This window comes from Hyaena hyaena, unplaced genomic scaffold, assembly GCF_003009895.1.
Source record: "Hyaena hyaena isolate Hyena2069 unplaced genomic scaffold, ASM300989v1 scaffold_241, whole genome shotgun sequence".
Lineage (NCBI taxonomy): Eukaryota > Metazoa > Chordata > Mammalia > Carnivora > Hyaenidae > Hyaena > Hyaena hyaena.
The window spans coordinates 116,939-131,897 of record NW_024080875.1 but is presented as its reverse complement, the minus strand read 5'-3'; the positions used below and the strand labels follow the sequence as shown (position 1 = coordinate 131,897).

Below are 14,959 nucleotides of genomic sequence, written 5' to 3'. Positions count from 1 at the left end.
GTGCACACATATGATATTTGTCCTTCTCTGCCTGACTTATTTCGCTCAGCATAACACCCTCAAGGTCCATCCATGTAGCTACACATGGCCAGATTTCATTGTTTCTCATTGCCATGTAGTATTCCATGGTATAGATAAACCACATCTTCTTGATCCATTCATCTGTTGATGGACACTTAGGCTCTTTCCATGTTTTAGCTCGAACATAGCAATTTTTATATGTGGCAATTTAATAATAAGAGTTCTCTAGTATTCTGTTTTTTTGGGGGGGGGTGGATTGTGTAAGCAAAGCATGGAAAGGTTCTGAACAATTAAAGAAGTAAATGGAAGAGCGTAACTATCTAACAAAATTCCAGGATAAAGGAGGCATTAAAATGAACCTTTCTAAAAAATGTTTTATTTTTGAGACAGAGAGAGAGAGAGCATGAGTGGTGGAGGGGCAGGGAGAGAGGGAGACACAGAATCTGAAGCAGGCCCCAGGCTCTGAGCTGTCATCACTGAGCCCGATGTTGGGCTCAAACCCACGAACCATGAGATCATGACCTGAGTTGAAGTCGGAAGCTTAATTGACTTGAGCCACCCAGGCGCCCCTAAAAATGAACCTTTTTAAAGGATAAAAATTTGTAATACTCTAGATTTCTTGTGAAAATTTTTAATGTTCTATTTGTCTATAATTAAGAGTTTGATAACAGAAGATACTGGAGATTGTTTCATGGTCCAAACAGTAAAATACAGCCAAGCAATAGAATATTTTCCTTTAGTGACCATGGTCCCTTAGGCAAGGAATTTTTTTCTTCTTGGTATTTATTGTGGGATTTACCATCCTTTCTTGACGATCATCACTTATTTTAACGTTTATCTATTTTTGAGAGAGAAACAAAGCGTGAGTGGGACAGAGGCAGAGAGAGGGAGACCCAGAATCCGAAGCAGGCTCCAGACTCTGCAATGTCAGCACAGAGCCTGACGCCTGACCGGAACCCACAAACCAAGAGATCATGACTTGAGCTTATTAACTAACTGAGCCGCCCAGGCGCCTCATTGATCATCACTGTAAATGTTGGTTTAAAAACATTTGTAGGCTCTGTTTAAGACCTATGGAAACAAAATCTGCTGGAGAGAGGTCTCTTTTACTTTGTATTAGGGAAGTGTGGAAATCACCTAGCACTTAGTACATGCCTACTTAAATATTAATAAGAGTTTCATTAATGGTATTACTATAGTGAAAACAAAATTTCAGTGAAACAGATGTCATAGTATTAGTTTTCAAAAGTTAGAATATGTGTCAACAGACTGATCATTTTTTAAAAATAATTTTCCTTTTAAATCTGGCCATGTGTAGCAACATGGATGGACCTTGAGGGTGTTATGCTGAGCGAAATGGGTCAGGCAGAGAAGGACAAATATCATATGTTTGCACGTATAGGAGGATTAGGAGGAACTTGACGGAGGAACAAGGGGGAGAAGAAGGGCGGAAATGGTGGGGGAAAGGGAGAGAGGCAAACCATGAGAGACTCTTGAATGCTGACAAAAACTGAGGACTGATGGATGTAGGGGGGAGGGGGGGATGGGCATGGAGGAGGGCACTTTGGGGATGAGCACTGAGTGTTATGTAGAAACTAATTTGACCATAAACTATTTGAAAAAAAAAAATAAATAAACCCTTGAAGTTCAAAAAAAAAATAATTTTCCTTTTATAACCTGATACATGAAGATTATGGGCCAGTTATTGTAGTATAACCCCATTCAGATTGGCATTTCTCCTGTTCAGACAGGCTGTGCTTGTTTGGGTTATGCATCTTTGGCTAGAATATTATAAAGTAAAGTAATGCTCTCTTGCTGATTGAATTCTGTCTTTTGGTACACTATTTTAGTTTGTTCTGTAACTGATCATGTTCACTTTGATCTGTTGATTAAGGATTTCCCAGGTTCTTTGCTTGGCCCCTTCACTACAGAGCTGTAGTAAGTGGTTTTGTTTTTGTTTTGGGGGGGGGTGGGTGGTACTTTGAAATTGTATAAATAACGTCTTATTTAATTTTTCAGTGTATACCTTTATATCCAGATTCATGGTGTTTTATTCATAGTTGTAGTATAACATTCTTATTTTTATTGACATGAAAGTCACATTATATAAAGTTAATCATTTATTATAAATAATGTATCAATTTTACATTAACCTTCACCTTTAAAAAAAATTTTAATGTTTATTTCTGAGAGAGAGAGACAAACAGACAGACATACCATGAGCAGGGGCATGAGCAGAGAGGGAGACAGAATCCGAAGCAGGCTCTAGGCTCTGAGCTGTCAGCACAGCTTGATGTGGGGCTCGAACTCACAAACCATGAGATCATGACCTGTGCTGAAGTTGGATACTTAACTGACTGAGCCACCCAGGTGCCCCATCCATGTTATTTTAAAAAGCATGTTGTTGTTTTTTAGCGAGAGGTGGTGTGTGCATGCAAGCTGGGGAGAGGGGCACACAGAGAGGGAAAGAGAATCCCAAGTAGCCTCCATGTTCAATGCTTGGGGCTTGATCCTATGACCCTGAGGTCATAACCTGAACCAAAATCAAGAGTTGGATGCTCAACTGATTGAGCTATCAAGGCGCCCCTGAAGTTAACCATTTTATTTTATTTTATTTTATTTTTTTTTATTATTATTTTTTTTTAATATTTTTATTTCTAGGAGAGAGAGAGAGAGAGAGAGAGAGAGACAGCGTGAGCTGGGGAGGGTCAGAGAGAGAGGGTGTCACAGACTGAAACAGGCTCCAGGTTCTGAGCTGGCAGTCAGCACAGAGCCCGACGCGGGGCTCGAACCCACAAACCGCGAGATCATGACCTAAGCGAAAGTCGGACGCTTAACCGACTAAGCCACCCAGGCGCCCCTGAAGTTAACCATTTTAAAACACAATTCAGTGGTATTTAGTACATTCACAGTGGTGTAAAACCACCATTATGGAGTTCTGGAACATTTTGTCACCCTAAAGGAAAAATATGTATCCATTTAGCAGTCACTCCCCATTCCTCACTCCAAGCAGTCTTTGGCAACCACCAGTTGGCCTTTCATCTCTGTGGATTTACTTATTATTGATATTTCTTATAACTGGAATTGTGCAATATGTGGTCTTTTGTCTGGCTTCTTTTACCACTTAGCATGTTTTTGGGTTAACTTTTAGCATTTGTCAGTACATCATTCCTTACACTGACTTTATATTAACCACATTTTGTTTACATACTCATGTGTGATGGAAATTTGGATATTCCACTTCTTGGCTGTTGTGAGTAGACCTGGTGTTGAACACTGGTGTACAGGTATTTGAATACCCATTTTCAGTTCTTTTGGATAAATATATATAGTATTGCTGGGTCATATGGTATATATATTTAACTTTTCGAGGAGTTCTGGAAATTTTCCACAGTGCTTGCATCAGTTTACCTTTCTACTGACAATGTCAAAGGGTACCAATTTCTCTGATATCTTCTTATTTTTTAATGTTTATTTACTTTTTAAGAGAGAGCGAGAGACAGAGCACAAGCAGGGAAGGAACAGATTGAGAGGAAGACACAGAATCTGGAGCTGGCTCCAGGCTCTGAGCTGTCAACACAGATCTCAATGCGGGGCTGAAATCCACAAACTGAGATCATGAACTGAGCTGAAGTTGGACACTTAACCAACTGAGCCATCCAGGCACTCCCTCATATCTTCACTGACATTGCTGTAAACTGTTTTTTGTTTTGTTTTGTTTTTTAACCTTTGTTTTCATTAGGGAAGTAGGAAGAAATGTCTGTTCAAGTCCTTTGCCCATTTTAAATATTTATTTTGAGAGAGTGAGAGCATGACAAGTGTGTACCTGGAGGAGGGGCAGAGAGAGGGAGAGAGAGAGTCCCAAGCAGGCCTCGCACCATTAGAATGTTGTCTCCACCAGGAGATTGCGACCTGAAGCCAGTCTCCACCAGGGGATTGTGACCTGACCCAAAATCAAGAGTGGGATGCTTAACCAGCTGAGCCCCTAGTCCTTTGCCCATTTTAAAATTGGGTTGTTTGTTGTTGAGTTGTAAGAGTTCTTTTTATATCTTTGATGTTAGATCCTAATTAGATAGGATTTGCAAATATTTTCTCTCATTCTGTCAGTTGTCTTTTCATCTTCTAGATTATATCTTTTGCCATAAAAGTTTTGTATTTTTATGAAGGCCATTTTTTCCCCTGTTGTTATTTATGCTCTTGGGTCACCTGAAAATCCATTGCCAAATCCAAGATCATAAAACTTGATCTATGTCTTCTTCTGATAGCTTTTATAGTTAGGTCTTTGATCCATTTTGAGCTTATTTTTGTATATGGTATGAATAGTGTAGTCCATTGAATATCCACTGGTCTCAGCACCATTTGTTGAAAAGACTGTTCTTTCCCCTCTTAAATGGTCTTAGTGTTCTGGTCAAAAATTAACAGGCCATACATGTATGACCTCATTTCTGGACTCCTTGTGGTTTAAATATCCTTTTGATACTGTGATTTTATTTTTGTAGCTTTGTAATAAGTTTTGAAATACAAAAATGTGAGTTCTGTAAATGCACTGTTTCCGCAGTATTGTTTTGGATATTTGGGATCCCTTGCAGTTCCAAGAGAATTTGAGAATGGCTTTTCTGTTTATGCAAAAAAAGGAAGTTGGAATTTTAATAGGTAGCATGCATATGTTATATACTTACACTATGGTGTATGTTGGTATGTTTGATGTTGTCCTACAAGTCTTTTTGTAGCTGTGGTGCAGAGATAGGTGCAAAAGCACCTGGCTCTGAGGGTCCTGAATACACCAGATTTAGCCCCTCAGTGCAGATAAAATCCAAAGGTAGAGAAATGAGTGATGGTGAAACAAGAAAGGAACTGATTTCAGTGATACCAACACCAGGAAGAGTGTGGACTAGCATCTCTAAGAAGCTTTCCAAAATACCACAAATACTTCAAGGTTTACCTATGGAGCATGAGAGATGATTAATATTTTCCTGAAATTAAGTAATGTAAAAATCCACAATGAACACAATATAAAAGTGTAAATATCAGGATCAGTAAGTTATCTTGTCTGAAGATTGTAGATCTTTTTACACGTGGGTCAAACAAGGTACCAACTCTTAGTGCTCACAGGTTGCAGACTTGACTGAACATTCATTGGGTTACAGTAAGTAATTTTAGTGGAATACAGTAACAGTTTTATTTCTGCTCTCCATGGATACTGCTACTCTGAGAGCTTTTCAAACAAGAACCACTTTTACCTAAGTAGAGACACCTTTAACCATGTTCAGTTAGTGTTTTGTTGCAGATGCATGTCTGGAGCCAAAAAGGAATAAAAATAAAGGAAAATTAGAAAGTAATTTAACTCTCCCATTCTTTGCCTGTTAGGTCTTTGTTGGGGAATTTCTTCAATGGTTGCCACATAGATTACAACCTAGACTTCATTTCCTGCTTTTGTTGAAACTATAGATCAATCTCTGGTGAAAGTTGAGGGTCTTCTCGGGGTTTTGTTTTTTTTTTTCCCCCTTCCCCCGAGCCATGTGTCTTGACCTGGGCATATATATATGTGTGGTTTTTTAAGCCTCCTGGTATGAGGGAGTTCTCTGCAATGTCATAATTTCCCAAGGAAATTCTGTCTTGGTCTTTCTTTACAGGCTTTGGGTGTGCTATTGTTTATTCAGTTATAAACCTTGGTCCCAAGGAGGAGGTGATTCTTATGCTTTATAATATTTTGGAGGAATGCCTCTAGCTTAGCAGTTTTTCTTTCTATGTTAGCTTGTTCCTCAGCTCCCAGACAGGTTTATACAGACAGACATAATCCTTTGAGAATAAGGTCTTCTCATTCTAGAAACAGAGCCACACTGGCTTCAGGACCTCCAGTATGCTAGGGAGAGATGGGAGTCAACAATGGCAAGTAAAAGTGCCATAAAGCTTTCCTACTGTTTTTAAGTTTGCATTTTCTGGATTCAGTATTTGCTTGGTTGCTCTAAGCGTTGTGACTGTTTAAGACTTCTGACAAAGCTGATTCTGACAGATTGATTTTTGGTGTTTCTCTCACGGGGTAGGATCTTGGAATTCCTTTTTTTTTTTTTTTTTTGGCCAGTTTTGTGTTGATGTCCTTCTCGTGTGTATTCTTATTTTTAATGTTCATCTTGTCTCTGATTTGGCCCTTGGGAACCCATTCAAGCTGGTTTCTGTGTCCTTTTGATATTTCATAATCATTATTTGGACACTTCATTGCTTTTTGCTAAAATAAAATACTCTGGGCATATTTTGTCATCTTTCCCCAACCCTAGAGTCAGCTATTTCTGAAAGCCCTGGTTGTGTTTAGTGTAAAACTGTTTTTAGAAGCCAAAGTCCAGTGTTAAGTATACTCATTGTGTTGGAGTCACTGTGCTCACGTTCTTTTAGTGTAGAGTTGGGGGAGGTATATATACATAAACAGGAATACTTACCTTTATGGTTATATGTGAACGTTATTTCATTATTTTTTACTTAATATTGTTAAATCGACTGAATTAATCATTAATGGTACTGATACATTACAACACCACAGATTTCACTTTATTTTTACCCTTTCTGTTAGTAGTTACTGTTTTTTGAAAAGTATGAAACATAATCTTTCATTATTCTAAATACTTATTTGATTATTTCCCCTGTATAGAATCTATTTTCTGTTGTAGCCACTGTAAACTGCCCCATGTGGATATCCACCTCTACTTGCTTAGCCTCTTGACTGTGATCACTCCTTTCTTCCCCCCACATGTATGCTTTCCTTATTACTCTTTTGGGGTCAGTGTCCCATCCCTGGCTGTCCCTCTCCATGGATATCCTTCCTCACCTTGTTTTGATATTGACATCCTGTGCTTGACCACTCCCAGATGTTGATATCCTCTCATCTCTACTCTGACTCTTAACATCTGGATCCCTGGTTCCTCTGCTTTCCTACCACTTAATAACTAGTCCTGAATTGGAAAGAGGAAGATACACTTTTTAAATAAAATCTATTAATATATTAAACTTAGCTTATCCTAAAGTAGTATTTCACAGGTTTATTATTTCATAGGTGAATTTGAAGAGTTGTCTTCTGGTTCTTACCTTATGAGTGAAGGATTGTGAGCAGTTGGGCTAAATGGAAGTTAACCTTATTAAAGGATTGTATGTAGATAGTCTGGTAATAAAGGGTAGTTGTCTTTTTAGAACTTTAATAGTTTTCAAGTTGGATCTTGAAAGGTAACTTGTAGTTGTCTTAAGTTTTAATGAAGAGAAGAAACATTTTGGTGTTAACTTTCCAAAGTCATCCAGCCTAGTAACTGGTTGAGTTGATTTGAATCCAATTCCATTGGATTCTGAAACCTGTGTTCTTTCTTAAAAATCTATCTTAGTTAATGCTAACTAACTTGGATGTAAATTAAAAGAAAAGAGTTAATAAAAAGAAAGAAATCTTAGTTAAAAAGTTAAAATGCCTTACCTCATAGTTGATTCTGCATGTTTTTGATGGGCTTTGTGACTTCTAAAGTTTATTTATGGTATCTGAAATGTAAACCATTACAAAAATAGTAAGTTCGCTGTTCATCTGAATTTGAGCTTTTCATTGAACATATTTGGCACAAATTTGGTGGCTTCAGAAGTAAAAGCATCATAGGAAATAGGAAAAAACATACTATTTGTGTACTTTTTGCCAAAGTGCATTTTTCAATCTGAAGGACTCCATTTTGGATATTAGTGATTTTTAAGTCTGGCGCATGCACTTACAAATGTACAGTATTTCAATTATTCAATTATGATTTTTTTCAGAACTAGTTTTCCACTGGGGGAATTTGATGTTTTAGACTTAAGGCATTTATTCATGAACAAGTTGTAAGTTGGTTGAGATTAGAAATTAGTAATTATCATACCATCAGCATTTAAAAATCTTAATTGTTTATGTCCATATGGGCCATCAGAGGTTCTAATGGATCTGGTGGAAGATTCCTAATAACCTGGAATTTCTGGGATATTAATAGGACTGTTGATTTGCACACTCCCACCCTAGCAGTTTCCTATAAGTATTAGTTATATAGAAACATTTTTGATAGTGTATTTCTGATATTGTTTTTATTAGTTTGTGTTAAGAATCAATCCATCATAGTAAATTTAAAGATCAAAATGGTTTTTTTTCAGAGGTTCACGAATGGGTTGCCATACCATCTGTCAAACAGAAAAGAGCTCCTAGAAGGCATACAAAATGGCAGGCTTTTATAGGCAGAAGAGGCCAGGGACAGGGAAAAAGTGGACTACCTTATCTTTCATTAGGGCATGGAAGGGGTCTATCAGATGATTACCTCACTAGTGCTGACCAGGAAATTCCAGACTGACCAGCTAAGATTTGATTTCTGGGAGGGTCTGAAAGCACAGTCAGGTTACATATTAATGTCTTGGTTTGTTGGTTTGGGGCTTAGCATAAGTGACTGAGGTTTGGGCCTTTTGTTTCTTTTTAACATTTCGCAGGGAAGTTGTAACAAAATAACACAAACTGAGTGTCTTAAATAAATTTATTTTGTCACAGTTTGGAACCTTAAAGTCCAAGGTCAAGATGCCAACAGGTTTGGTTTCCTCTGAGACCTCTCTCCTTGGTTTGCAGATAACCACCCTCTTGTCTCTTCACATGGTCTCTTTTCTGTGCAACCCTGTTGTCTCACTGTGTCCAGATTTCCTCCTCTTAAAACAAGCATGCAGAGAATTGGAATGGGACCCACCCTAATACTTTCATTTAAGTAATCATTTGATTAAAGCCTTTATCTCCAAATATTGATATATTCTGAGGTTGGGGAGTTAAAATGTGGATATGGGAATTTGTGGGGGCAGTGGGGACACAATTTGGCTCCAGTATTATGAATGGAAAGTAAGATAGAATGAATTCTGATGGCACTAAGTGAGGTTAAAAGAAAATTGTAGGGTGGCACTTTTGAAAGTTTAATTTGCCTTTATGCAGGTAAGGGGTAAAATTTCTTGTATTCTCCTAGGTTCCCTGGTGTGGGCCTCAGTAAATTAGACTGACAAAAGACAGATTAGTAAGAAAACAAATAGAAGTCTGTTAGAGTGTTCTCCCACTAGGGAGTAACTTAGGGAAGGTTAGAATTTGCTAACTCTTTACCTGATTCCATAGAGGGGAGAGAGATCGTGGAGAAAGGCCACTAACGGAAAAACAAGATGACTTGGGAAAGATTGGTAAATGGACCCTTAGGAAAATTGATGGGAGGTATGATAGTTTGTGGCAATATCTGGGTGTGGTACTGATTTTTTTTGGTGGGGGGATCTTTGCAGAGAAGAGTTGCTCCAGGGCAGCCAACTCATACATTCTTTTGGGAGGCTCTGCTTTTAGATCGATAAGGGATTTCAGGAACTAAAATGCCTTCAGCTCAAAGCTGTCCTTTTTGTTAAAGTGGCGTATTTTGGGATGGCATATCATGATTTTTTTCACACAGTATGTAAATGCCATAATATTATCTTAAGTGTTCTTTACTTTTTTTTCAGGACACAAAAACTTATACCATTAGCTATTCATACTTTATTCTTTCAAAACTAGGTTCAAATCAAATTTAAAGGTATTGCGGAAATGAATAGGTAATATTAGTGTTTTGCCACCCAGGGATTATTTTTAGCAGATAAGTTTCTACTTGAAGATTGTTTAGTTTATTGGTCATTTTAGGTTTTCTTGTAGTTCCCTGTGAATTTTTGGCATAAAATATAAAAACAATTTTTCAATACCATTTGGTTATTGAAACTTGAATTTTAAGAGTTTCCAACAAAAAGTTGATGGAAAAGTAACATTCTATCACAAACATCACAAAGCAGCTTAGTATGTAGCTTCATGTCAAAATAGATAATGAAAATCCTTTATACATCTGAAAACACTTTGATTAGGTATATTCTTCCATTTGTTTCATACATGTGTTACTGGAATGTGCCCCAGATGTTTCAGATTTTATCAAGGTTTTTCCATGTTGGGCTCATGACTCCTGAGCATTTAGCATTTGAACATTTTCATTACCATAGTGAGTTAACCATTTGTATCTGTTTCTTGTATCTGGCCACTCTTAACCTTTTTTTAAATTGATCCCTACTGTTTGGGATAGTAAAAATAAAATATTTCTGTAATATTTGAGAATCTTTTTTTAAAAAGTATTTTAGCAAGTTGTGACTAAAGGATCTGCCACAGAAATTATATTTGAAAGCATCTGGAAGAAGGAAGATTAACAATGGTATTGATTTTTTTTAAATTTCGCTTTTGAGATTATGCAATTATAAACATAAAACATTTGTCGTTGGTAAACTCAGACCTTGGCGATGCATAAAAAATTTGATACATTGACAGTAGTCTAACCTTTATAATGAAATGAGTACAGTTGCTGAGTTGGCTTCTGCGTTATTTAAAAAAAAAAAAACACTATGAATTTACTGTTTAGATTGGGGTAGCAACTTGAATCTTAGATTGATGGAGTTGATAGAGGCACCCAAAAAGTTAAATTTAGAGTGCAGAAAACCTGTAGCTCCTAAAACATTTAAGATGATTTTGTGATTATAATTTTAAAAAGTCATTTTAATTATGGAAAATTTCAAATACACTGGTAACAAGGGGAAAAGTATTTATACACCTCCTATACTAATATTTATAAACATGCACAGCCTTTTCTCAACTATATCCCTGTTGAGCATTATGTGGTTTTAAAACAAAAAAAAATTTTTTTTAATGTTTACTTTGAGAGACCGTGCTCATGTCTGAGCAGGGGAGTGGCAGAGAAAGAGAGAATCCCAAGCAGCCTCCTCTCTGCCTGCCCAGAGAGAAAGAAAATCCCACACAGCCTCCTCTCTGTCCTTTGAGAACCCATCTTTGGGGCTCTGCCTTAGGAAATTTGAGATCATGACCTGATCAGGAATCGGGCTCCTTAACTGACTAAGCCACCTGGACACCCCTAAAGCTGATTTTAAAGCAGATTCCGAATGGATCAATTTAATAGACTTCATTCTTTTCTTTATATACCCCTGTCACAGTAACCATTATTACATCTAAATTGACTAATAATTTCTTAATGTCATTTAATGTTCAGTTCATGTTTAAATTTTTGATACATAACATTCATTCTTTAAAGGTTGGTTTGAGTAAGGATCTGTATAAGGCCCACATGTTGTGTTTGGTTAGCTGCATATTTATTGAAAGCTATTTATTTGTTGGAGGGGTGGGGGGTACCCAGGTCATTTGACCTGTCCTCTATCTTGTGATCTGGATTTGCTGGATTATTTCCCTCAGATGTCCTTTAACTTGTTCCTCTGTGTTGAACTTCCTGAAAGTTGGTAGTTAGATCAGATATCAGATTACATCTGGGGGTGGGAGCAAGAGTATATTATAGGTATTGTTGTGCATCCTAGTGTGTCACATCTAGAGACACTTGATGTCTAGTCTGTTAGACAGATTAGACCATTGTAATTTTAAAAATAAGGTTTACTGAGGTATAGTTTACTTACAGTGAATTTAGCCAGTATTATAAGTGTACAATTTGACTTTTGATAGATGAGTACATTTGTATAACCACAATCAAGATAAAAACCCTGTTACCTCAAAAACTTCCTCCTTCCTTTTGCAATCATACCCCTTCCCTTCAGGTCCTCACTCCCACTCCTCTGATCTGGTTTTTGTTACTGTAATTTTGCATGTTTTAAAATTTCATTAATTGGAATCTTAAAGTAGTTTGTCACTCAGAAGAGATAGAGCATGAGAAGATAAATTTGGCAAGGAGCTTCAGCCCTAATTTCCTTCCGTTTTTATGTGACAGGGACTTGCCATGAGGTGTTGAAGCCTTGTTTCACTGAGTTGGAGAGACTGGACCTAAATGGCGCAGCATGACTTTGCTCCAGCCTGGCTTAATTTTCCTACTCCACCATCATCAACAAAGGTACTCTTTCTTGCATTTCTGTTTGTGTTTTTGTGTGCCTCTCATTTGTTCATGTTCTACACAAAGGATGCTAAAATGTGAAGCTTTAATATTTATTTGTGTTACCATCTGAATGATTTCATGTTGAATCTGTCAGTTTCAGTATATCATCACCATAATTGTTTCATTTACTTCAGTTGTCTTTTGTGGTAATCAGAGTTGCACACATTTTATTCTTTTAAAGTTTATTTATTTGAGAGAGAACGTGTCTGTGCATGTGTGAGGGAGGGAGGGGGGGAGAGAGAGAGGGGGAGAGAGAGAGAGAGAGTTCCAGGCAGGCCCAGTGCTGTCAGTACAGAGCCCCACTCAGAGCTCTATCCCATGAACCCTGTAATCAAGATAATTGGAAATTGAAATCAGAAGGATGCTTAACTGACTGAGCCACCCAGGCATCCCCCACACATTTTGATTAAAACTGGTTGGATACATTGAACTTCTGCATCTTACCTTTATTCTTTAAAAACAATTTTTTTTAATGTTTATTTTGAGAGAGAGAGCACGAGGAGGGAATGGGCAGAGAGAGAGGGAGACACAGAATTCGAAGCAGGCTCCAGGCTCTGAGCTGTCAGCACAGAGCCCATTGCTGGGCTCCCACTCCTGAGCCATGAGATTATGACCTAAGCCAAAGTTGGATGCTTAACCTACTAAGCCACCCAGGGACTCCTATCTATACTATTTTTAAGAAAAGTTTGAGGACTTTAAAGTCTTTCAGTGTAACTGGAAGACTTTTTCAGATACATAAGAATTTGAGTTGCATAGCTCTAAAATTTCAGCAGTGATGAAAACTTTGCACTGTTAAAGATCAGGCCTTAGTAATCTAAGACATGTTCATTTTACTTAAAAACCCAAAACAGAATAGTTAGAGTAAGACTTGCTAGGCATTGCAGTTGTCTTTCACTTAAAGACTTCCTAAGTGTGGTGCCTGGGTGGCTCAGTCAGTTAAGTGTCTTGAGTTCGGCTCAGGTCATGATCTCATGGTTCCTGAGTTTGAGCCCTGTATCAGGGTGTCTGCTATCAGAACTGAACCTGCTTCCAATCCTCTGTCTTCCTCATTCTTTGCCCCTCCACTGTGTGGGTGCACATGCTCTTTCTCTGTCTCAAAAATAAACACTTAAAAAAAGAAATTCTAAGTAAGACAGGGACCTTGGAGTTGATTAGAATCAATCTATCTGGCTTAATAGTTGTCCTTGACTTTGTTTTTTCCGTAATCCAGAGGAATAGAGAGAGCCTTAATTATCTGTTTCCCTGTTAATCATACTCTCCCATGCTAAGGTATTCATCTAGGTACAGACAGTTCTTATGAAAACAGTTTGTTAAAAGCAGCTCTTAGGGGAACAATTTTGTAATTTGGAAAGTCGTCTCTTAGTCACGACATGTCCGATCATAATAATTGGTCCATAGTTTTGGCTCATAATTTTGTTCAGATGAATTCTCTGAAAGGTTAAATTGAGTTGCCTGTTGATACAATTACTGTGAGCCTAGATTAGAATCCAGGATGCATTTCCTGTTCTTTTTCTTTATATAGGACCTATTTGGAATGCTGTCAAATGATTAAACATCTCATTTCATAGCCCATAAAATGGGATTTGAGATTGGAGACTTCTATCGATTAAGCTACTGTGATCATTTGTTTAAAAAAAATTTTTTCTTTTTAAGGTTTAATTTTGAGAGAGAGGACAGAGCATGAGCAGAGGAGGGGTAAGAGAGGAGACATAGAATCTGAAGCTTTATTCCAGGCTCTGAGCTGTCAGCACAGAGCCCGACACTGAGCTTAAATTCACAAACCTCAAGATCATGACCTGAGCTAAAGTCGGGATACTTAACTGACTGAGCTACCCAGAGGCCCCTGAGATCACTTCTTTGTTACAGATTCTCTGTTTTCCCCCTTTCCTCTTCGGTGAAGGTCCCTGCAGTTTGCTCCTCACCCTGTTATACCCAACTGCTCTAATCTAGCCATTTAGGGGTCATTCTTAATTTGTGCCTACTTCACAACCTGGATACGTAACAGTTTACTGCTCCCCACCTTTCTTTTTTCTTTTTTGTTTACTTTATCTGAAATAGGTAGAAGACTTGTTTTCATTTTCAAGCCAATTGATAAAAATTACCGGCACCTAGAAGGTTAGTTACAAAACATTAAAAAGTTTGAGAATAATTTTTTTAAAATCAAAATGATTCCTTTAACACATAAATGTTACAGTCTGCCATTTTGTTTATTATTAAACTTTTTTAAAAGTTTATTTAGTTTGAGAAAAAGACAGTGTGAGTGGGGGAGGGACAGAAAGAGAGGCAGAGAGTGAGAATCCCAAGTAGGCCTCACACTGTCAGCACAGAGCCCAACTCAGGGCTCAATCTCACAATCATGAGATCATGACCTGAGCTGAAATCAAGAGTCTGGTGCTTAACCGACTGAGCCACACAGGTACCCCTATTTAAAAACAATTTTTTTTTTTAACGTTTTACTTATTTTTGAGAGGGAGAGAGACCGAGTGTGAGCAGGGGAGGTGCAGAGAGAGAGAGAGAGAGACAGAGAGAGGGAGAGAGAGACAGAATCTGAAGGAGGCTTCAGGCTCTGATCTTTTAGCACAGAACCCAGTATGGGGCTGGGAACTCATGGACTGAGAGATATGACCTGAGTTGGACACTTGACTGAGTCACCGAGGCTCCCTGAATTTTTTTTTTTTTTTAAGTATATCCATTATTTTGAGAGAGCAAGAGAACAAAAGAGGGAGGAAGACAGGCAGAGAGGGCAGAGAGAAAATGGGGGAGAGAGAGAATCCCAAGTAGGCTATGTACTGTAAGTGCAGAGCCCATGTGGAGCTCCAACTCAGCTGACCTGAGCTGAAGTTAAGAGTCAGATGCTTAACTGATAGAGCCTCCCAGGTGCTACCCATGGTCTATCATTTTAATCTGTAATTCATCTTTATTTATTCATTTTAAACTTTGATTTACTTTTTATTTGAATTATAGTTATTTAACGTAAAGTACAA

General features: G+C 37.8%; 1 protein-coding gene across 2 annotated transcripts in view; it reads left to right on the top strand.

The window, feature by feature from the left end:
- GPBP1 (GC-rich promoter binding protein 1) overlaps nucleotides 1-14,959 on the top strand; it is a 76,541-nt gene that overhangs the window by 19,240 nt on the left and 42,342 nt on the right. For both annotated transcript variants that reach the window (XM_039244543.1, XM_039244544.1), the window contains exon 3: nucleotides 11,814-11,933. In XM_039244543.1, the coding sequence (XP_039100474.1) occupies nucleotides 11,871-11,933 (63 nt within the window). In that variant the 5' untranslated portion in view covers nucleotides 11,814-11,870. The remainder of the gene's footprint in view (nucleotides 1-11,813; nucleotides 11,934-14,959) is intronic.